The sequence below is a fragment of the Staurois parvus genome, unplaced genomic scaffold (assembly GCF_062004578.1).
Source record: "Staurois parvus isolate SC_StPar_1 unplaced genomic scaffold, SC_StPar_1.0 ptg000058l, whole genome shotgun sequence".
In the NCBI taxonomy this organism is placed as follows: Eukaryota; Metazoa; Chordata; class Amphibia; order Anura; family Ranidae; genus Staurois; species Staurois parvus.
In genome coordinates this window covers 6,518,787-6,543,844 of record NW_028317854.1, presented here as the reverse complement: position 1 = coordinate 6,543,844, position 25,058 = coordinate 6,518,787, and the positions used below count along the sequence as shown (strand labels likewise).

General features: G+C 41.4%; 1 protein-coding gene across 2 annotated transcripts in view; it reads right to left on the bottom strand.

The window, feature by feature from the left end:
• LOC149469876 (S-adenosyl-L-methionine-dependent tRNA 4-demethylwyosine synthase TYW1-like) overlaps positions 1–25,058 on the bottom strand; it is a 257,623-nt gene that overhangs the window by 194,211 nt on the left and 38,354 nt on the right. Inside the window, exon 7 of one of the 2 annotated variants that reach the window (XM_089668480.1) lies at positions 23,377–23,499. In XM_089668480.1, the coding sequence (XP_089524606.1) occupies positions 23,377–23,499 (123 nt within the window). The remainder of the gene's footprint in view (positions 1–23,376; positions 23,500–25,058) is intronic. The other variant, XM_089668481.1, reaches the window with a different exon arrangement.

Here is a 25,058-nt window from a genome sequence, read left to right as displayed (position 1 = left end):
TAATTCTACCAAGTCTTGTGATTCACGCAAGTCTACAACTCTGAATAACCAGGAAAACAATTGCACCATTTGCGGATTCAATGATAGCTTCCTCTATTTACTAGATGATGCCAATTCACTGTCCGGTGAGCAGGCTGGAGAAGAACTGAGAAGGAAAACTATAAAAGCATGGATTTAAAAGGACTTATTGAACTGGATGTGCCATTAGCAAATTGTGTAAATCATAAGACAGGCTGAAAAGAACTGCAAAGCCTTTGGCAAGTATCTCAATTCACATACATATATTTAGCCATTTACCCAGTGTTTCACTTGAGGGATTTCACGTTTTCCTTGGCTCACTCTCAAAAATTAGTCTCAAAGCATTATTAATAGTATACTCATTTAAGAGGGCCCTGCATCCAACCCACTGATGGAGATACCTATGCAGAGGCTCCTCTTATACTCAGATTTGTATCCGCAAGACAGAGCTGGCAGATGTGAAATAAAAAGTTACCCAGCTTGATGACAGAGTCTCAACATTGGAGGATTCTCAGGCAACGATGACAAGGCTGCAAACCCTAGAGAGGGGGAAGTGCTGCTAAAGCACTGACAGACTGAAAGCGGATGACAGTGAAAAATATAGCAGAAACAAAAATATCAGAATACAGGATAATCGCTAAAGTCACTTGAGGTTCAGATCTAAGGGTTCCAATCTTACTAAACATACTGCTGGACAGATACCCCTTCTCTGAAATAAAATTGGACAGAGTAGCCACTCGAGGAATGCCATATCGCCATCAATTTATTTTGCGTTGAAAGAAAAGATCATGCGAAACATATTGTTTAGGTCATTACTTTCACCTGCAAAAATGAAAGGGCAGTCGCAAATTTATCCTAAAAACACCTGCCCATCTCCCAGCACTCTGACTTCTTACATACTGATGCAATAGAAGTTCCAGACTGGCTAACCCTGACACCGGTCTCAGTACAGCCAAACCGCCATTCATCTCTTCCTCAGCACCAACGAGCAGTTAGACGACTGAAGAACACGAAGATTAGACACCTGTGGTGCAGCACTAAAGCCTGCCATCTACTACTCACTTACTACTTTTTTCTGGCATGTACGTACATGCTATGAGTGCAATTTCAGTTCCTTTTTATGTTAAGCTTTGTGATCTCTGCACCTTTTGCAGCAGCCACCTATGACAAGAGGTGTGCTCTGACAAAGACCCTTTCTAAGGGACCCTTGCCCAGATTAAAAGGTGTCTTACCTATTGGATCAAGACCAAGCAACATTTGAACTGACATGGTCCTAACCTAAACAGGGTTAGTCCTTTGATAATACCATCTCCTTATGATTATTTACAAGCTGGGTAGAATTTCTATACAGACTGTTGCTCCTACATGCTAATCACTATATCTAATAGCAATTATAATTTTGCCACGTGAGATAGTAACTACTTTAACATCGGTTGTTCAGCAGTTTGGTCTTTGAGTATGAGTCAGTCAGCTGGAGGGGGATTTCCAAATGGTCTTCTCCCCCTGTTATACCTCCTATTAAGGCTATGGGGGGTGGTCTCACTCAAGCTCAGCCAAATGAACTGGTGGTGTGGCTTCATGTACCATCTAGCCCACTGGGTGGAGCACAAAATCTCACTCATAGCTTATTTTAAGTTTCTACGGCACATGGAAATTATCAGACCTCGGCACAATGCTTAGCTGTGATTGAGAGGAAGAACCCCATCGAATTAATTTTTCTGGAAAGGCATTCTAATATTTATCCTTTGCTGTCATGCAAATCTGGTAGCTACAATTCTAGAAGCTAGACTAATATTACTGCTAGCATCTCAACGGGCAGGATAATGGTGCTATCACTAAACCAGAGAAGTTTAACCTGGTGACTGAGCCTGAGTGACCTATAGTGCACACTCAAGTTTCGAGCCCACAAAATAGGTAGATAGATATACTGCTCTGCACATATAATCTCCCAAAAATAGTGTAGGCAACTGCACCACATTTCCACCCTTTTAAGTGTGGGTTTTCCCCAGTTTACGCATGCCATTGCTTGGCGACTCAGCGGACCAGATTGCTCGGGCTCTCCACACCACAGCAAAAGGCTGGGCAAGCGAGAAGTGGTTCTGTTTTTTGGGGGGTTTTTTTGTTTCCCATGGGTTGGCAATGCAAATATCTTCATATTTAAAAGTATTGATTAAATCTTTTATGTTATAAACCTGAATTATGGTGTTCTGTGGGGATATGTCCACAGGGTCTCGTGTCCTTGAGTTACTTCGATGCCTATCACTTACATATGTACACCCCAACCAGACTCCACAAACTCCTAAAGGGAAGGTCCCCAATGTGGATGCGTTGGTGCACAGTAAACTGAGGGGAGACAACACACTGGACCCATGTATCCCAATATATTCACAAAACTCTTAAATTATACAGCATATATAAGTAAGTACTGCTCAAGTATCTATGTTAATATACAATGAAGATTTAAGAATTTTTTTTAATACATTGGATACATGGGTCCAATGTGTTTTCTCCCCTCAATTTACTGTGAACCCCTGCATCCATCTTGGTGACCTTCCCTTTAGGAGTTTGTGGAGCCATTTCCCACCTTAGGAGTGTGTATGCCCTTTTTATGATTAATTTCTTATTTTTAGTGTACTATTTTTGTCGCTCTCATATTGTATATAAAAAGGATTATTATGCATATACATCATTGTATGTATTGTTCTTTTACATAGATGCTATACATTATCTCCTGAAGAAGCAATCCCAATCACGAAACATGTAGAGCTGAGCAAAAATTGTGCACGGTGGAACCTCCACCGTTGGGAGGACCTGGTTACCAAGTCAGGGTACCCATTACAACATATTCCAATTGGGTGCCTCTACTGCATTTTGATTTTGGGGGTATCACATTATATTTCACAAATTTGGATAATTTAATTTTAACTATGAATAAATTGCTTTTTATAACTATGTGAATAAATTATATTGTTTTAATACTGCAAATGATGTTCTGTATGTACCTACAAAGTCCATAAAACTTACAATCTATATTCTAGACATATGGTGTAACACTGAACACTATTCTTTCTTCTCAACTGCACACAATCCATACTCCTGGAAAGATTACCAACTAATTAAACATTCAGACATTCTAAGAGTAGACTCAGGAGCAACTGACACAAGTTCTATCTCGGGCTACTCTCCACTTCGCTAAGAACTCTGGCTCACTAAAGAATCACACAAGTACTTACAGAACAAGATGCTCATTGAATCAGAAATTAAAGCACTAAAAACACCAAAATCTTATTCATGGACTGTCTGGGAAACACAAGAATGTTACATGTGGGGTTAAACCCAAAGCCACACAAATCTCCTTGTTGGTCAAAATAATCACTAGCCTCTATGGTCCTTACCGATTAGTGGGGGAATAAACCAGGTAAACAACTGGCAAAAGAGCTTAGGGTTGTCTGATTAACACTGCCAAAAATATTGGATTCAGGTGTTTCAATCACCTCAGGTGATGGCCACAGGTGTATAAAATCAAGCACCCAAGCATGCAGACTGCTTCTACAAATATTTGTGAAAGAATGAGTCACTCTCAGGAGCTCCGGAATTCAGGTACCCTGAAAGGTTGCCACCTGTGCAATAAATCCAATCGTGAAATTTCCTTGCTACTAAATATTCCACGCTCAACTGTTAATTGTTCTTAATTAATGGAAGCAACTGGGAACAGCAGCTTAAAATGACAGATTGGGGTCAACACATGCTAAAGTGTACAGTGCGCAGAAGTTGGCAACTGTCTGCCGAGTCAATAGCTAAAGACCTCCAAACTTCATATGGCCTTCAGATTAGCACAACAGTGCGTAGAGTGCTTCATGAAATGGGTTTCCATGGCCAAGCAGCTGCATCCAAGCCTTACAACACCAAGTGCAATGCAAAGCGTCGGATGCAGTGGTGTAAAGCACGCCACTACTGGACTCTAGAGCAGAGGAGACCTGTTCTCTGGAGTGACAATCACGCTTCTCTGTCTGGGTTTGGCAGTTACCAGGAGAACGGTACTTGCCTTACTGCATTGTGCCAAGTGTAAGGTTTGAAGGAGGGGTATTACGGTGTGGGATTGTTTTTTTGGGTTTGGGCTTGGGCCCTTAGTTACAGTGAAGGGAATTCTTAAGGCGTCAGCATACCAAAACACATTTTGAACAATTTCATGCTCCCAACTTTGTGGGAACAGTTGGGGATGGCCCCTTCCTGTTCCAACATGACTGTGCACCAGTGCGCAAAGCAAGGTCCATAAAGATATGGATGAGTGAGTTTGGGGTGCAGGAACTTCACTAGTCTACACAGAGTCCTGACCTAAACCCGAAAGAACACCTTTAGGATGAATTAAAGCGGAGACTGCGAGCCAGGCCAACATCGGTGCCTTACCTCACAAATGCGCTTCTGGAAGAATGGTCAAACATTCCCCTAGACACACTCCTAAACCTTGTGGACAGCCTTCCCAGAAGAGTTGAAGCAGTTATAGCTGCAAAGGGTAGGCCAACTCAATACTGAACCCTACGGACTAAGACTGGGATGCCATTAAAGTTAATGTGCATGTAAAGGCAGGCATCCCAATATAGTGTATATACTTACACACATACACTATATACAGTGGGGCAAAAAAGTATTTAGTCAGCCACCAATTGTGCAAGTTCTCCCACTTAAAAAGATGAGAGAGGCCTGTAATTGGCATCATAGGTAGACCTCAACTATGAGAGACAAAATGAGAAAAAATATCCAGACAATCACATTGGCTGATTTGGAAACAATTTATTTGCAAATTATGGTGGAAAATAAGTATTTGGTCAATATCAAAAGTTCCCAGCCACGTTTCATCTGCAATGCCCTTGCTGATGGAAGGAGGTTTGCACTCAAAATCTCACGATACATGGCCCCATTCATTCTGTCCTGTACATGGATCAGTCATCCTGGTCCCTTTGCGGAGAAACAGCCCCAAAGCCTGATGTTACCACCCCCATGCTTCACAATAGGTATGGTGTTCTTTGGATGCAACTCAGCATTCTCTCTCCTCCAAACACGACGATTGGTGTGTCTACCAAACAGTTCTATTTTGGTTTCATCTGACCATATGACATTCTCCCAATCCTCTTCTGGATCATCCAAATGCTCTCTAGCAAATTTCAGACGGGCCCGGACATGTACTGGCTTAAGCAGGGGGACACGTCTGGCACTGCAGGATCTGAGTCCCTGGCGGCGTAGTGCGTTACTGATGGTAGCCTTTGTTACGTTGGTCCCTGCTCTCTGCAGGTTATTCACTAGGTCCCCCCCGTGTGGTCCTGGGATTTTTGCTCACCGTTCTTGTGATCATTTTGGCCCCAATGGGGTGAGATCTTGCGTGGAGCCCTAGATCGAGGGAGATTATCAGTGATCTTGTATGTCTTCCATTTTCTAATTATTGCTCCCACAGTTGATTTGTTCACACCAAGCTGCTTGCCTATTGCAGATTCAGTCTTCCCAGCCTGGTGCAGGTCTACAATTTTGTTTCTGGTGTCCTTCGACAGCTCTTTGGTCTTCACCATAGTGGAGTTTGGAGTGTGACTGTGAGGTTGTGGACAGGTGTCTTTTATACTGATAAGTTCAAATAGGTGCCATTGATACAGGTAATGAGTGCAGGACAGAGGAGCCTCTTAAAGAAGAAGGTACAGGTCTGTGAGAGCCAGAAATCTTGCTTGTTTGTAGGTGACCAAATACTTATTTTCCACCATAAATTTGCAAATAAATTCTTTCCAAATCAGCCAATGTGATTGTTTGGATTTTGTTTTCTCATTTTGTCTCTCATAGTTGAGGTCTACCTACGATGCCAATTACAGGCCTCTCTCATCTTTTTAAGTGGGAGAACTTGCACAGTTGGTGGCTGACTAAACACTTTTTTGCCCCACTGTATATTTATTATATATACACACAAACTTTGGCCAGCATCATTCCAGTGCCTAGTGCTGGAATACAAGGATTCCAGCATTCCACACATTGCCAGAACTCGAAATTGCATCTACTATGCACTTGGAAAATCACACGCAAAAGAAGGCCCCAAGCTGTGAGCTGGACAGCCCTGGCCTAGACAGATACAGCAGGCAAGAGTAATAACTAGAAAAGCTAGAAAACTAAGCCAGGCACAGAGGAGACAAACAGGAGCTAGAAAAAGGAAGGTTTGATCAGGAAATCTTTGAAATCTGAGGAAACACCAAAGCATACCCAAGCAACAGCAATCTGAACAATACAATGGTTAACCACATAACGGACTGTGGTGCACTTGTTGTTTGTGCTCCTTCATGTGCAAAACTCATCTCAAAAGTTAAACAGAACAAATATGCTCATTCTAGGGCAGTGAAAAAAAGACTAGAGATGAGAGCAGGCAATAGAGCAGCCAGGGAAGAATCAAAAGCAGGTTACAAAATGGCAGAAGGAACACAGCATGAGCTAGATAGCAGGAGTCACTGAACACATGCAGCAGGAAAACAAATAAAATTGCGACTCAACAGTAGAGCACTGAACAAAACCTTCCACCAGCTAAACCATACCAGAAATGGAAATATACGCCACATTAAAACTATGTGCACTTAGCTAAGCAAACCTACTCCAGGTACTTTATGGACAATAAAAAGGGGTTCCAGCAAAAGCCATAACTTACCTACATAGAACTATAGCCAATTCCATCTTACTTTTCTTACAAAATTCCAAAATTTCGAATTTCAGAAAACAATAGGGAATCCTTGGCCATAGAGATTGGATTTGCCTAGAAATTCCCAGTTTTATCCTTTTAGGGAAACATGCCACAATCTAAGCACATAAAAGCCTGAAGGATGCTTATACACTTACTGAAAGTCTGGACACCCGCATATTATTTTGTAGGAGATAACGAAAAACATAAGCAGTAGGATAAATACTACATATTTTTAAGCTTGTCTTTGGTAAAGCCTTGGTTACCCAAAACTGTTCTCCTTTAAAAGAACTATAACAGGAAAAAAAAAATCAGTTTAAACAAAACTCAGACAATTGGAATACAAGTCTACACAAAATGTCAAGCTCCATTTAAGAATAGTTTGGTGATCTGTGTAATTTTCCATTTGGGAGAGACAAACACAGCAAAATCTAGAATAAAAACTTATTTTACAAGTTCCCATTAGATTCAAAATTTGCCTTTCAGCACATGCAAATGTCATCTACGCTGCAACAACCCCAGGAGGAGAACAAATTTCATCATTTCATAAAGCAACTGACTGCTTCAGCAATGAATATAGAAAATTATCATTCTATAGGTATATCATGAAGTTAGTCAGTGGAAAAAAAATTACTACTTGACAATTTCATATTAGAATTTCTAGAAAGGCTGGCACACACAAGAGATAGACGCAGAGGCACATCCAGCACCTGTGAATTCAGCCCCAGGTTGTTCTTTTCTGTCAGTGAGCATGCTGCTAGAGCTAGAGAGAAGCAATACAAATTAACTGGACAGTAATGTTTAATATGGCTAGAGTATATAGAGTATATAAAAACAGGAAATCAGTGTAATTAGTTTAAATAATTCTATTCACACCACCAGGTCCCTTCATCTCAAGGCACGTTACTTTCCAGTTATATCAGATTTTATCAAACGCAGACAAAAAAATACCATTCATCTGCAGGACTATAAAAAGGTAGGAAGCCAAAAAAGGTGGGGAGCTAGCCTCACCATTGTGTCAGAATATGTGAAATAACTAAACAGTGTACAATAAGAATCGCAGGTAGGCCTGAAACTGCATGTTTAGTTGAAAGGCTTGGAAAGACCCATTGCTGAGGTATCAAAACAGAATTCTGGTTTTGTTTAAGGCCTGTTTTTCAGGCGGACCTGATCGGACCCTCCATTCAGCCCTATGGACCGGTGGTTGTTACCTGACTTATGTCGGTTTACACCTACCTACCTCCAATCTGATCTGATCCGATCTAAAAGATACGAAGGAGATCCGTTCCCCTCCATCTAGGCGGATCAGAGTTGAGGGTAGTTGGGTGCAAACAGACAGCGGTGTCCATTTACGCCCGACTGCCCATATAGCACAGCGGGCTCTGTCTGTGTCCGTTCTGCATAAACTGAGCGGACACAGACCTGTCATCTGCCCTCTCTGCTCTGATTAGCAGGGAATCTGTGAGTGGATCCCCTGCTAATCCGAACCAAGTGCGTCCCATGTGATTTCCCCAAGGATATATATAGCGCCAACAACTTTTGCCTTTACAAATACTTTAAAACTCATTAGGTTACAGTTTGTTGTGACATGGTCAGTTGTAAATTAGGACATCAAAACAGCACTTTCACAAAAATCACTTCTATCACTTAAAAGTCTGGGCTAACCTGATCTGATTTTAAATATGCTCCCACCCCCATTCTAAATACCCTGTAGAAGGAAGAAAATTATACTAACCTATTCTCAGGGAGCTATGGTCATGTGACCGGCTCCCAGCTTCAGAGGAGAGGAGGGACAATGGATGCCCCACAGTACGTCTATGAGTGACCTCACCAGCCTAGAATTGCCGACGTTGGTCGCTGTTCTGTCCTCTCCCTGGAGCCCACCATTGTGGAGATCACATGACCACACCAAACACCCTGAGAATAGCAAGTATAGACATCTTTCTTCTAAACTAGATTAGACAGACTAGTTAGTATAGGAGTTAGAAGAGGGGAGAGAGCAGATTTAAAGACACACCACACAAGCAAAAAACACAAATTGTTAACATTCAAAGTATCCATGTCTCCATGCTTTATTTTGCTTAGATGCCACTTTGAAAAACACCACCTAGCATTTCTGGCCGTGGCCATCTTGAGTAAGGGCAGATAATTCATGTAGCATTTACTTCCTGGAATCCATCTGCCCTTAGCTGAGACATGTTGGCAGGATGGTGTTAGCGTAGAAAACCCATCCTAAAAACTCCTGGGATGTAGGACAACATTGGTTTAGGCTTGAAAACTAGGAAGTAACTGAGGAAATGTATAAAAACATGTTTAAACTAAGAAAATGTGATATGCTTTCCTATTTACTATCGCTAGCAGCATCAGGATTAAAAATAGTCAATGTAGATTGAGAGAGTGAAGTTCTGCTTTAAGATTAGATGGGTTTAGCCCCGAGTTACACTTTAAGATCTAACTTGACCCTAGTCTTAAAAGTTACAACAAAAAGGCACCTTTGGAAATATTTAGTAATGCTAATCTACAAACAGAACCTTATAGAGAACTGCAGGCTTTTTTCATTCTTTTTATGCCTTTGTGTTTCCCCCTACCCAATTCCTCTCCTGGTGGCCATTTGCACTATGGGCAGATTAATCAATTTACCTTTACTTTCTGGAACTCTGGGTCTGCCTGCTGGAACATGCGACTGTGCACATAATCTGATGGGGGGGGGAGCTCTCCTCCCCCCCCTTACAAGATCTTGTGATATTTTCCAGGAAGGCACTACTGATGTAGTCATTCCAGGATATTGCTGTGAAGCCAGGGATGCATCACAAGTGCCTCCCTTTACCCAAAAGTGGAAAAACAGTAGTTGTAAGTGAAAGCAAAAAAATGTTTAAACAAATGAAAGTTAATTTCAATCTCACATGCAGAGATGCATGCTTATGTGATATTTAGCAAAGGGAGTGGGAAAAAGTCTGCTTTAACAAGACTAACAGCTGCAATATACAAAAAGAACATACAAAAAGAACAAAGTTGCCAGCTGAACTCCAGGCAGTGCTAAAATATATATATCATGTCCACAGCACAGACCTCCAACTACAGCAGGCAAAATCAACACTTGAGAACAGCAGATAGAGTGCCTTGAAAAATTACCATGGGCCACAACTTTTTCTCTGACCTGTCTGGTGTGTTCCTTGGCCTTCATGATGCTGCTTGTTTACTAATGTTCTTTAACAAACCTCTGAGGGCTTCACAGAGCAGCTGTATTTATACTGAGATTAGATTACACACAGGTGAACTCCATATGCTAATTAGGTGATTTCTGAAGGCAATTGGTTCCACTAGATTTAAGTTAGGGGTATCAAAGTAAAAGGGGGCTGAATACAAATGCATGCCACACTTTTCAATTATTTGTAAAAAACAAAAAATTTAAAAACCATTTATCATTTTCCTTCTACCTCACAATTACGTGCCACTTTGTGTTGGTCTATCACATAAAATCCCAATAAAATACATTTACGTTATGAATACTTTTTCATGGCACTGTAGCAAACCAGTCAGCAGGATATACGTATACTAATCCTCAACTCAAGAAAGGTGGCCATACTGGTAAAACATTATTTATTCATAGATATGGGTCTGAAATAGACCATATCAGAACAGAGTTGCAATAAAAAAAAATAAAAAATGCATAGCAAGTTACAGCTGCCACAAGAAAAAAAAAAAAAAAAAAAAAAAACACATGGCGTTAGACTTACTGGTAACTCTGTTTCCAGGCGTCTTCCAGCACAGCCCACGAGAGATGTAGAGCTCCTACCACAGGACAGGGAACAAGTTACCCCACAGAGAATAAAAGGCGGTTCTCCAGGTTCCAGCCTCGGTAAACCACAAGTACCAAAGGACGGACCTGAAAAACATAAAAACAACATAGCAGAACACAATGCATCGGGCGGGAAACTGGCTGTCCTGGAAGACTCCTGGAAATAGAGTTGCCAGTAAGTCTAACTCCGGTTTTCCCAAGTCATCTTCCAGGACAGCCCACGAGACGATAAGCAAGAACTTACCAACCTAGGGTGAACCACCGCCTGGAGGACCTTACGACCAAATGTTTGCTACTGACTGTTCAGGAGATCCACTTGGTAGTGCTTAACAAAAGTCGAGAAGCTCAACCAAGTAGCCACCTTGCAAATTTGATCTGGGGAAGCATCAGCTCTCTCTGCCCAGGACGTGGATAAGGCCCTCAAAGAATGTGCATTAATGAAAGACACTGACAATCCTTTGGTTTGGTAGCAACAAGAAATGGCTTGCTTGATCCATCTGTCAATAGTTGGCTTAGAGGCCTGAAAACCTCAACGTTTGCCGGCAAAGAGAATAAATAAAGCATTAGACCTTCTGAATTGTTCAGATACAATAAGTAATGCAAGAGACATCTCCTTACATCCAGCTGACAAAAATTCTCTTCCTTTTCGGTAGTGGCAGAGGCACAGATGGAGGGTAGCACAATGTCTTGTGACCTGTGAAAAGTCGTGGCTACCGTTGGTAAAAAAACTTGGGACTGTTTTCAGAATGATTCTGTCATCAAATACCTGCAGAAAGGGTTTTCTGAATGTTAGAGCTTGCAGCTCACTTACTCTACAAGCCATAGTGATGGCCACCAAGAAAACTGTCTTCCACGTAAGCAGTTTAATGTAAGCTTCCATCAAAGGTTCAAAATGGACTAGATGTCAACACCTGTAGAACTAACAAAAGGTCCCAAGAAGGGCAAGATTTTGAAGGCACCGGTCTCATTTTAGCCACCAACTTAAAGAAGCGGGAAACTGTAGGATCTCTCAGGGGGGAAACTTTTAGAAATGTTCCCAAGGCTGCTGCCTGTACCTTTATGGTGCTGAGGGATATACCCTTGTCTACCCCGTCCTGAAAAAAAATCTGGGATTCTTTGGATGGAAGCCTCCATGTGCCCTGTCTCCATCATCCACAAATTAAATTTCTTCCAAACCTTAAAATAGACGGCTCTAGTAACCGGCTTACGATAGTTGACCAACGTTTGGACTACCCTATCCAAAAAACCTTCCTGCTTTAACAACTGCTCCTCAGATACCAGGCTGAGAGGTTTAACGTGTCCACGCCTGAACAAACCGGTCCCTGTGACAAAAGATCTTCCCTTTTGGAAGCAACACGGGAGAGCAAACTGCTGATGATTTTAGGAGGGCAAACCAAGGATATTTCGGTCAATGTGGCACTATCAGGATGAGGTCCAACTTCTCCAGCTGAAATTTTCATATTACTGCTGGGATTAATCTGAAGGGGGGAAAAAGCATAAACTAGACTGTAGGGTTTTGGATTTGCTAGAGCGTCTACGGCCACTGCCACATCCCCTGGATTCATGGAGAAAAATCTCGGCACCTTCGTATTTACTTGAGTGGCAAACAGGTCTATCTCTGGTGGCCCCACATATCCGTGAGCCAAGGGAAAAAAAACTTCTTCAGCCAGCGACCATCCCTCCTGGCGCACCGGCTGATGACTGAGAAAGTCGGCCAATGTGTTCTGGGAACCCTTCAGGTGTACGGCCGAGATTGATGCTAGATTGACTTCCGCTAGCATTAAGATTCTCTTCTCAATTGCCTGCAGTCGCGGACATCTGGTTCCTCCCTGTTTGTTAATATAAGCCACAGTCGTACGGTTGTCCGACAGGACTTGAAAATGATGACTCTTCAATTGCTCCTGAAAATGTATAACTGCCTATTCCACAGCCAAGAGTTCCCTTTGGTTTCAGGAGTATCTGGCCTCAACCCTTGACCACTGGCCCTGGCTCAACCTTTCTTGTAAATGAGGCCCCCAACCCCATGGAGGAGGCATCCGTTACTCTTCGGAAAACTGGCCAGATGCACTCTAGCCCTTTGGAGAGATATGTCTCCATTCTCCACCACCATAGAGACGGCCTGATTCTTCTCGGAAGGAGAACTCTGATGTCCAGGGTATGCCTTGACCCATTCCAGGCTCTGAGCAAAAAACACTGTAGAGGCCATTGGTGAAAACAGGCTCAAGGAACTGCTGGCAAGCATGCTGTCATGAGACCTAACACCTTCGAAATCTCCCTCAGAGAAACCGGAAGATTTGATTGCAGCTGAGCTACCTTATTTAGTTTGTCTGCGGGGAGAAATATCTTTTGAACTGTCGAGTCTATGATGTACCCCAAGAACCTTATCGACTGACATGACTTCAAACTCGATTTTTCCCCAATTGATCACCCACCCCAGTGCCTGAAGGAGTTTCTGGGTAAATCTTAGATCCATCCATAACTGCTCTTCAGAGGGAGTGGCTATCAGGAGATCGTCCAAATAAGGAACTATCAAAATGCCCCTCAATCTCAGTGGGGCCAGAGCTTTCCCCAGAACCTTGGAATAAATCCGTGGGGCTGAAGACAACCCGAATCACTGAACCAAGTTTTAAGCCAAAGTGATCTCCTAGAGGAATTAACTACAGCTGAAGATCTAGCTGCCATTCTACTTCCGCAGAAACTCAACAGCTTTGAAAAGCATAGGGAAAGATTTTAAAATCTCCTCTCTGAATGTTCCTCCACTCAGGTGAGGCTTCAGCTGAGACAGCCAAAAGTTTAGATTTCTGGCTACGCAGATAGAAGCGAGGGCTGGTTTGAGACTATTGATAGAGTCCCAAGCCCTTTTGAGGAAGACTTCTCCGTTTTTGTCCATGGTGTCCCTCAGGACTCCCATGTCCTCAAACGCAAGATCTGATTTTTTTGAAACTTTAGATAAGGGCGCATCCAATTTAGGTTCCTTATTCCAGTGATGTTCAAACCCATCCACAAAGGGGAACCTTTTTCTGAGACTCTTGAGAAAAAGGACTTACGTCCTGGCTCTTTCCATTCCAATTCAATAGCCTCATTCAGGAATTTATGGACAGGAAAAACTGTGCTTTTTACCCTGCAGACTCTCATACATTAAGTCATGTCTGGAGAGCTTGACCCTGTCTTCTTCTATTTCTAACATTTAGTAAATGGCCTGTAGCAAGTCATTAGTTCCTCCAGAGAGAGCTTGTATCTCAATGACCTAGAACCCCGAGATTACTCTCTCTCCTCTTCCCCCAAATAACTACCCCTATCCTCACCTTCCGAGGATGAGGAGTTCACCCCTGAAGCTCTGTCTAGGACTTCCTGCCTGAATTTCACAGGCGTATGGGTCTTCGCTGTGGAAGGGCCTGCTTCCTCTGAGGAAAGAGGACGCGAGGCAGGATTTTTATAATCCTCCAACAGTCTTGAAGGAACTGAACATGGTTACCAACCCGTTCTTTACGGACAACAGCAATTTGACACAAGCTGAGGTAGCGTCCTCTTTGAGAAGGCTATTAATGCAGGCTATTAATAAAGGAAGTCTACAATATCTTGAGTGATAAGAATACATACTCATTATTGCCCAAGAATCCTCTTGGGCAATATAAGAAAACTTTAAAATCCATTATACAAAAAGGGTATGATGACAAAATCTTGAACAAAAAAGAGAAGCTATACCTTTGTCCCACGGCACCTAGACTCCCTGTCCTATACATATTACCTAAAATACATAAAGACCCTCTTAACCCTCCAGGTAGGCCCATCATCGGCATTGGGTCCCTCTCCTCCAGAGTAGGCGAATACATAGATCATTTTCTACAACCGCTTGTGACTAGGACTCCAGCCTACTTAAAAGATACAAAACAAGTGCTTCAGGATGTTAGCAATATAACTACAAATACATCCACATTTCTTGTCACAGCAGATGTGGCATCTTTATACACCAATATAAATCACACTGATGGCATGGAGGCAGTCACTTTCTTCTTAAATGATTTTAATCAAATGCCGAGTTCACAAAAAGATTTTATTTTATCCCTATTGGACTTTGCGATGACAAGAAACTATTTCTGGTTCAATCACCAGTTTTATCTAGACAAAGGGCGTAGCTATGGGGGCAAAATTTGCCCCCCCCTGTCTGGTGAATCTTTTTATGGCCAGATGGGAGGAGGATGTCGTCTATGCCAGAGATTGGCCTGAACTCTATTTTTAAAGACGATACATAGATGACATCCTCCTGATATGGAATGGTGATGAACAAGCGCTTTTAAATTTTTTTAGCACTCTGAATTTTAACACACTGAATATTAAACTTACTTTTAATTATAGTCAACATAGTATTAATTTTTTAGATCTGACTTTATTTAACCAGGGTAGTAGAATTGTGAGTCACATTTTAAACAGACTGATAAGAACAGCTACATCCCCCTGGATAGCTGTCATCATCCTTCTTGGTTACGGAATATTCCAAAAGGACAATTCTCCAGAATCAGCCATAACTGTACGGATATTACTGCATATCATAGACAAGCATCAATTATTAAGATGACATTTCTGGAAAAGGGTTATGATGAACCTACACTCAATCAGGTCATGGATGACATTGGCAAGTCTGATAGAGACGTGATGCTAAATAATGATGCCACACAAAGACCTACAAATGTGTGTCCTTTTATTACCAACTATTCTATTCTGCATAAAGCTGTAACCAAAATAATTAGAAACAACTGGAAAATTTTAAAGTCGAACCCGGTGTTGAAACGTATTCTACCGGACAAACCTGAAATCATTTTCAGAAAGGCCACACCCCTCAGAAATAAAAGAGCTCCCAACATTACTGATCCTCCCAAAAGCGTCCCATTGTTTCCCAGCATGAAAGGGTTCTACCCCTGTAAGAAATGCATAATCTGCCTATGTAGCAGATTCACAAGTAAACATAAGTGCTTTAAATCTACAGCAAAAGGTAATGTTTACAACATTGAAGACTTTATCAAATGCACTAGTAGATATGTGGTCTACCTTTTGCAATGTCCATGTAATTTACAACATGTAGGACGAACAACCAGACGCCTCAGAGATCGATTAAGAGAGCATGTCCATAATATTGAAAAAGGATATAAGGAACATTCTCTGTCACTCGATTACAGGACCCACCATAACAGAGACCCATCTTCATTGATATTTATGGGCATTGGGGTGGTCAACACACATTGGAGAGGATCGAATAAGAAAAGAGCAGTGTCACAACTGGAGTCCAAATGGATTTATGAACTTTGTTCCTTAAATCCTAAAGGACATAATATCGATTTTGATTTGAATTGTTTCATAGATAACAGCTAAATAATCTGTCATGTATTCTATGGGAGCTCTGATATACATACACCACACATCTCTTATGTTTGGTATATATTTACTCTTATTTATTTTTATATATACCAATTTTTTAGATTATATACCAAATTTTGTTATAAGTGGCATTTTTTTGTCAATGTTTGCATTTTATTCTTGTGTTTCTATTAATATATTTTTATTGACTTATTTTATTGATATACTATTATCCATGCAGGCCTTTATATGTTTTTATCCTAATCCGGGATTTTAGCTGTTTTTTATGAGTTCGAGTCATCGCCAAGCCGAATAGTTCATTACCACCTTACTATATACTTTTCATATTCTCATATTTTATCCTATACAGTGTTTATATTTGTCATTATGGAAGTGGTGATTTTATTGTATATATTTTTTTCGATACATTTTTATTAATTATGTTATATCTCTTATATCATTTTATATATTTATCATCTTGACCATGATTTTGAACTACGATTTTATTGAATGAATATATGTAGCCAGTAAACATATTAAAAATCGTACATTTTATTTTGCGCCGAACTGGACATCTATACACTGATGTCAAATTTTGGGAGTATAGCATCATTTGCTCAATAATTATGTACTCTGAATTACACATATGATTTGCATGATCATATTTAACTCATGGATATGTGTAAATGGGTGGGCATTGCATATTAGTGTGCCATTTTATGTGTACATATACACTTTATCCATTTATGGGTACTAAGGGTCTCTTAATTTGTTATCTACCCCCTTTTTTACCTTTTGCCCACCCTAGCAAGCATTACTGGATAATCACACTTTATTCATGAGCAATCCTGTTTGCCTAGAACGGATCTGCTATGTTTTATACAATGATGAATGATAAAGGTTCTTCTCCCACCAATACAATGGCGCCTTTGTGAGCGCGCAGCCTCAGTAGAGCTGGGTGGAGTGATCAGTTATATGCCCGGCTCATTGAACAGTGACTCAATCACCTCTCTCCCTAACACAGTAGCGCCGATATGCGCACGCTGGTTCTGAAAAGAGAGGTGAATTTGTGAGTAGCCGCGATCCACGACAAAATGGCACTGGCGCACCGCGTATGCGCCAGTAGCTGGCAAAATGGCACGAGAGCCAGAATGGAATATAAATAGCACAGTGTAGATGTCCAGCTGTAAGCCCTGCACCCTATGAATACGTGCTTAGCACGAAGCACGTCAGAGGGGCTACAGCATCTGGACATCTAGCCACCGCTGGTGGCCATCCTGAATTTCTGGTCAGTATTTGTGATTTTACCTAACTACATTGAATAAACGTTCATCCAAACAGTATCACACTATGTGGTGTCCCTTATTGGGCTCTCTCCATGAGTGCCACCCTCCGCAGTGCCTACCCTAAAAGGTGACCCGGGATGTTGTGACTGAATGATGAACCCCAGAATCCTGTTGTGCCGGTGACCAGATGATGATAGCGAATGCAGCCTGATCCGAATACGGAAGAGCTCACATGTGCCTGATGATACAAGAGATTTCCTTAATGCATATTTAATACGCACTTCTGGTGAGTGCACATTCTGTTCATTATCTATCACCTCTGGATCACATATTCCCACCATAAGCAGTGACTCTACAGGATCTCTACATCACACATCTTCTCATTTGGACGTTTTATTACTTGTCTTTGATTATTATTATAATCACCACGCTATTGCACTTTGATAGATGTTTTTATATCTTGCATGTTATACTTAAATACTATTTACAGCGCTGCACCTTTATTGTCTACATATTAATGCAGGATCGGCACAAGGGTTTGCCGCACAAACTGCACATTTTCTTCTCTTGGGGCCAGGGTCTGAATCTTTGTTCTGAGCTTTAGTCTGCAAAAGAAAAGTAGAAAAAGAAAAAAAAAAGGACCCTGAGCCCCCATAAATTTTACCAGACAACACACCCCGTGCTCTAGCGAAAAAGGAGGAAAAGTGCTTTTTGTCAGAACAGCCAACCACCCTAGGAGCTGTATTTGACGGACAATAACCTACAAAGGCATACATTTGGGAGTCTCCCCCCCCCCATTGTCTTTACCTGTGAAAAGCTGGTGCTAGCTTGCCTGGAGTCAACCACCAGAGCTGCCACCGTGGGAGGATCCAAGACTGCAAAGTCTCTCCAGAGATCAGGTAAGGAGTACCGCTGAGGGCTCGCTCTGTCCGCCATCCATCCCTCTCCACAGGGGGACCGCTGGTCAAAGGGATGCCATCACCACTCTGGCCCTCCCCAGGCCATAGAAGGGTCAGAACGTCAGCCTAATCTCCATCCCCCCTAGAGGAGAGTGCTGCCGGGCCTAAAAGACAGGGAATCCCCAAACAACTTTTTCCCCTCCTGGACAGAGCTTCCGACCAGCCCTTGGGGAGAGAACTTTTCCACATGGTTCCAGGAGGAAACATTAATAACTGAGGCTGGAACCTGGAGGAGCTCTATGTCTCTCGTGGGCTGTCCTGGACTTCGGAAAATAACGCTCCTCTGAACAATTTTAAAAGCTTTCCAGCAAAACCTTTAAAGTAAATCAGCTTTGATACAATTGGTGTAGTGTTATTGACGATACCAAGGAAGTACCATAACCATACACTTATCCCCAAGCACAGGTGTAAGTACTCCATTATAATGTTAAAAGAAAACCTAAATTACATTTTTTCACTATGCTTAAAGCTGAATTAAACCAACCAATTTAACCATTTACGAAATCAGTTACATTCAAGGCATGCTGTAAAATAGAACTGTTGCAGTTACTAGTGTGCTCAGGGAGGCTGTCCATACACTTTTTTTATACATTTTTCCTTTAGATTTACCAAAACCATATAATATGAGGTCAAACCTAAACAAACACTTAACGTGTGTGCAATCAGGCAGGCCCTTGCACTACATACTTGCAGGTAAATCTGAAGGAAATGGAATAAGAAAAAAAAAAACAAAAATGTATAAAATGTATGGCCAGCTTTAGATCTCAACCAAATTGTCAAAACCATCAAATGGCTGAGGTCATAGCGGATTACACGTGCAGCACCATGGCAAATGCAGAACAAACAGACCCTGAGATGGCAGCTTTCTTAGCTATAAAAAAAAAAAAAAAAAAAAAAAAAAAAAAAAGGATAGGAGGGTTTAAATTTCACTTTAATTCCTAGTGATGGATACATTCCTAAATGCACATGCAAGGCAAGCCTATGCTGTTGTCATAATTCATAAAAAACACAGGTGTCAGAAGTTGACACACACATAAAATTGAAATCAGTGTGCATATTAAAGCCCTCACCTATTTGATAAACAGACCCTAAATCATAATTTGCTGAAATAAAAATCAAGACCCTGAAACTGCAGAAAGTAAAACCATTAGGTGAGGGGGGGGGGGGGGGGGGGGACTAAAACTAAATTGAGCTTCAAAAGATGATGAAGTGGTATAAAGAAGGCAATTATTTAGAGAAGTTTTGCTTTTGACAGTATTACATTAGTCCATTCATAGGCGATGAGCAATGCAGTCAATTCCTTTATTGTAAGGCACATAACTGTTCACTTAAGGTAGCTCCACTTCTACTGGCATCTAGTGGACGAAAAAAACTATGCAAACTGTTCTTAATAAAAGGAATCACCAATACGTTTATAATTGGTACAAATGTATCCAAATCAATACCAACAGTCAATAAAATAGAATTTTACCGGGTATCCTAGCAACAGCTTATTACTACCAGATTATTCAAATTTTTTTTATATCTAACCTCATATCAAACATGCAAGCTTGTCTTTTACATTTTTCAAACTGTATCATTATATATAAGCTGCAAATGTTTAATTTCACTTTCTGTTTCAAAAGCATAGCCAAGAGATTTTGACATCTCCTAACCCAGTTGCGGTATTAAGCGTGTAACCAAAAATACAGCCTGTCAAAGTTAACATCAAGGACTACAGCTATAAATATTGGTTGATGGTTAGCTGTGTGATCACAAATATTATTATTATTATACAGGATTTATATAGCGCCAACAGTTTGCTCAGCGCTTTACAATATAATGGGAAACAATACAGCAACAATGCAGTTCAATACAAGAGGGCTAGGAGGGCCCTGCTCCTCGGAGCTTACAATTGTAGCAGTCTTCCAGATAATCAATTTTGGAACATGCACCTACTACCCAAGTACATATGTTAACTTACAATGGGGCAAAAAAGTATTTAGTCAGCCACCAATTGTGCAAGTTCTCCCACTTAAAAAGATGAGAGAGGCCTGTATTTGGCATCATAGGTAGACCTCAACTATGAGAGACAAAATGAGAAAAAAAATCCAAACAATCACATTGGCTGATTTGGAAAGAATTTATTTGCAAATTATGGTGGAAAATAAGTATTTGGTCACCTACAAACAAGCAAGATTTCTTGCTCTCACAGACCTGTACCTTCTTCTTTAAGAGGCTCCTCTGTCCTGCACTCATTACCTGTATCAATGGCACCTGTTTGAACTTGTTATCAGTATAAAAGACACCTGTCCACAACCTCAAAATAGTCACACTCCAAACTCCACTATGGTGAAGACCAAAGAGCTGTCGAAGGACACCAGAAACAAAAATTGTAGACCTGCACCAGGCTGGAAAGACTGAATCTGCAATAGGCAAGCAGATTGGTGTGAACATATCAACTGTGGGAGCAATTATTAGAAAATGGAAGACATACAAGATCACTGATAATCTCCCTCGATCTGGGGCTCCACGCAAGATCTCACCCCGTGGGGTCAAAATGATCACAAGAACGGTGAGCAAAAATCCCAGGACCACAAGGGGGGACCTAGTGAATGACCTGCAGAGAGCAGGGACCAACGTAACAAAGGCTACCATCAGTAACACACTACGCCGCCAGGGACTCAGATCCTGCAGTGCCAGACGTGTCCCAGACGGGTGGCAACATCATGCTTTGGGGCGGTTTCTCCACAAAGGGACCAGGATGACTGTTCCATGTACAGGACAGAATGAATGGGGCCATGTATCGTGAGATTTTGAGTGCAAACCTCCATCAGCAAGGGCATTGAAGATGAAACGTGGCTGGGTCTTCCAACATGACAATGATCCCAAACATACCGCCCGGGCAACGAAGGAGTGGCTTCGTAAGCATTCCAAATCAGCCAATGTGATTGGATTTTTTTTCTCATTTTGTCTCTCATAGTTGAGGTCTACCTATAATGCCAATTACAGGCCTCTTTCATCTTTTTAAGTGGGAGAACTTGCAAAATTGGTGGCTGACTAAATACTTTTTTGCCCCACTGTATGTGGACAGAAATTCCAGAAACAACAAGCCTTTTTTTTGAGCAGCAATCTTTTTATATCCATAGGTGACCAAGTGGTTCTAAAGGCTCAGCTGTATGGGGACTCTTCCTTCTCATTGGCTGAGACACAGTCAGTGAGCCAATGAGGAGAGACACCACTGGTCTAGGTGTCTTATGGACGCATAGAGCAGTGGCTTGGGAGTGAGCATGCAGCGGTGTCCCCAGGGCAAGCAGCTCTCTGATCAAAATGAAGAAGCCAGGAGCGCTGGCGGGGAACCTGAAAAGAAGAGGATTGGGGAAGCTGTGTGCAAAAAACTACTGCACAGAGCAGGCAAATATGACATTTTTGTTATTTTATCAAAAAAGAAAAAAAAAAAAAAAAAAAAAACACACTCACCACAACACAAAGCTTTACTATCACTTTACTGCATATATAATCAAATGTTAAAAAAAAAAATCCAGGACACACAGTAAAGATGTATAGAAGATATCTTATATCATTAGCACTATAATCAGAACATCCTCTCTGTACGTTTCTTGGATTTTACTGATGATTAATAAAAACCCACCAGTTAAACTAATCAGAGTAAACTCATATTAAAAGCAAAGCTTTACCCAGAAAAGTGGAATTTACCCATAAATAAACCAGTGTGGAGGAGACCTTTCAGCTTGATAATTAAAGTGAACAAAAGAGCATACTGTACATTCCACATTAATAATCATGCTACAAAATGAGTGTGTGCTCTTTCTGTTTCGGTTTCTTCTTGCTTGAGGCATTCATTTGGTTGAATACCAGACCAAACTCTTCCTTATTTGAAACTCTCCCCCTCTCCTTGATCTCAATAACCATGTGTCACTTTCTGTAAATTAAAATATGCACATTTCCAGCCTTGACTGTATATCTTGGATTAGCTAGAGGCTGACAGAAGCTTTAAACCCTGTACACATGGGCCGAAAATCTGCCAGGTCAGCCGGAACCAGGTGAGTCTCAGCCTTTGTGTACAGCTCTCTGACAAGTCTGTTTCACGACCAACTGTCGAACAGGCATGCTGGAAAGCCAGCAACTGATCAGAGTTCACAGCCAATGGCTGCGAGCACTGATCAGCGTATTCTGGCTGGGGGGGGGTTGGATGGGAGTCCCCCTGTCAGAATAAAAAAGATCAGGGGGAAGAGATTGCTGCAACAACATTGTTTGTGTTAATGCAGCAATCTGTCATCTTTTTTGTTCAACCCAATAGTTGGCCAAAAAAAAAAAAACTTTACGTTACAGTGCTGAAGTTCACAGCAAGTTTAACACTTTTGTGTCTCCCTGGCAGCAGAATTTGTCCTGTCACCTCTCCTGCTTTTCTTTTTGCTGTACCTAATCTGTATTCTCTCTGCACAGTTTGTGTCATTGATGCTTTCTTCCTCTTTCAGCAACAGTAAATCTTAAAGCGGTCAGCTGATCTCTCTAGGTACAGTGCCAAGAATAGAAAGCAACTATGCATGTGTGATACAGTCCCTTATTAGATTTTAAACAATGTAGGCACTTATTTCTAATGTTTTACCTACTATACCTGCAATAAGGAATAGCCTGAAATAATCTATCAAGACTTAATTTTCAGACTAACATTCCACTTTAAATAAGGTTATGACTACATACCTTCGTCCTAGAGGCAAAGACAAAGAAATTATCCTTTTATTTATTGTGCAACAGCCAATATACTTTGGATAATATTAGAAGAGATTAGCACTTTTGCCTGTTGCCCTGCCTTAGCAGACTATATGAAATTACTGGGCTCCCTTAATACAATGCACATAAGGGGTGCAATATAATGGGTGAACTGTGCATGTGGTAGCAAACATATAAGGAACCCTGTCATGAGATAAATGTGAACAATACTGACATTTTCTGAAAATACAAGATCCCTGTCTACCTTGCTGACCCATTGGCTTTAGTACCTTGAGACAACTACATTGCAGCACAAACGAGTACACAGATTAGGAGTTCTGTCTTCACGGATAATCCTTTTCTGTATTAATGACTTAAAAAGTACTGAAGACAGAGATTCTGGTAGCTAGCATTTTCACTTAAGGAATGGTAAGCAAATGCAGCCTTATAAAATTCTCTGACAGCTTTCCATTTAGGAAGACACACGGGAAACATAGGAATTCACTAAACTAATTGTACCTTTATTTTATGGGAATACTATCACATTACCTTGGTTTTCTTCATGCTGCTCATTACTTTCCCCAAATCTTCCACATCAATAAGACCATTGCCTCCAGCGTCTTTCTCCCCATCAGATTCTGACTCACTGGTGGTTTCATAAAGTACCTCCTGCTATAGAAACAAACCAAAAAGCTTACAATGTATGAAGAACCATCTATGGGACAGAGGTATCATACTGCAAGTGGTAAAATGAGGATATGAAAAGAGAGATCAAAACAACGAGGAACAATTATCAAACAAATTTATGGCACAATTAGTCACAAAGACTGCATCTCCTTCAACGAAGTCCTTTCCAAAGGTTTACAGACCCGGACCTGTAAGACTGTATTTCTGGGAAGCCAAGTGCAACAGTTACAAAGTAAGATTACTAAAGACAGATTTCCTCTTTAAACAGACACAAAATTAAAGTGTTACCAAACACAGGACCCTGCATTCACTATATCTGGTCTCCCACAGTACATGAAAAAAATTTAATTATTTTAGTAAATATAAACTGCTAAATACCTTTCCTCATCAGCAGTATATAGCAGACTTTTGACTTCCATCAGTGTCTGGCTGAGCACTGATTAATCTTAGGAGTTTTCATTCTGCTCTGTCCTATGAGGCTGCATGCTTTACTGCATATACAGACTGACTTTACGGTTGTGGGTTTAGTAACACTTTAAGATGTGGTCAGGTTTAATGCGGTCACAAGTGCAGACTTTAGAGTAGCCACAAGGAGGAATCTATGACTCAGGCTGCAACCTTGTAATAAATCTGTCTCACAATGCCTCTCACTGCTCCTGTTTGGAATTGCTTTGCAACAGGATTTTTTAAACGTCCCCCAAATTTTTTAGTAAAAAAAAACAAGTTTACCACTACAGAGAGAAGATTACAAATATCTCAAATTAATTTTTATATAATTTTTATTCTAAACACAGTTCATATTACAGAGACTCTGTTCCACCAGTGCATCCGTTGCATCAATCAGGGGCCCCTCAGTCTCACCACAAACCTTGGTACCTTCCTGTCAAGGAGAGACACCAGGAGATCCATGTCCAGGTTCCCAGACTGTAGACAGATATGATGGAACACGTTCAGGTGTAAGGACCACTCCACCTGATCAAGGGTCTGACGAATGAGATAATCCATCTGCCCATTCTCAACACCAGGAGGTGCACAAAAGAGAGCTGGAACGTGCAATTTGCCCACCGAAGAATGCACGATGCCTCCAGCTCCACTGCTGCACTTCTCGTGCTGCCTTGGTGGTAGTGAAAGGACACTGCAGTGGTGTTGCCCATTTAGATCCTTAGTAGGCATCCCTGGAGTAGTTACGTACAGTTTTTCAGACACAGACACAATCTGATCATTCACTGCCCCAAGACATTGATGGGTCGGAGTCTCCTCCTGTGTCCAATGACCTTGCAGACTCAGGATTCTGAGGACTTTCTGGCCTGTAGAAAAGGGGACCGGACTCACCAGAGAATGGAGGACATCATCAATCGGTCTAGGCAAACCTGTTTGTCCAGGGAAGCAGGGGATTTGTCCCATTTTGGGACATATTGACAGGATTTCCCTCTGCAGAACCCTCATAAGGAATTGCGCATACTAGACTGTTTGGAAAGTGGACATCATAAGCCCAAGCTCCTGAATGCAAAACCATGAGAAGACCATCTATGGGACACAAGCAG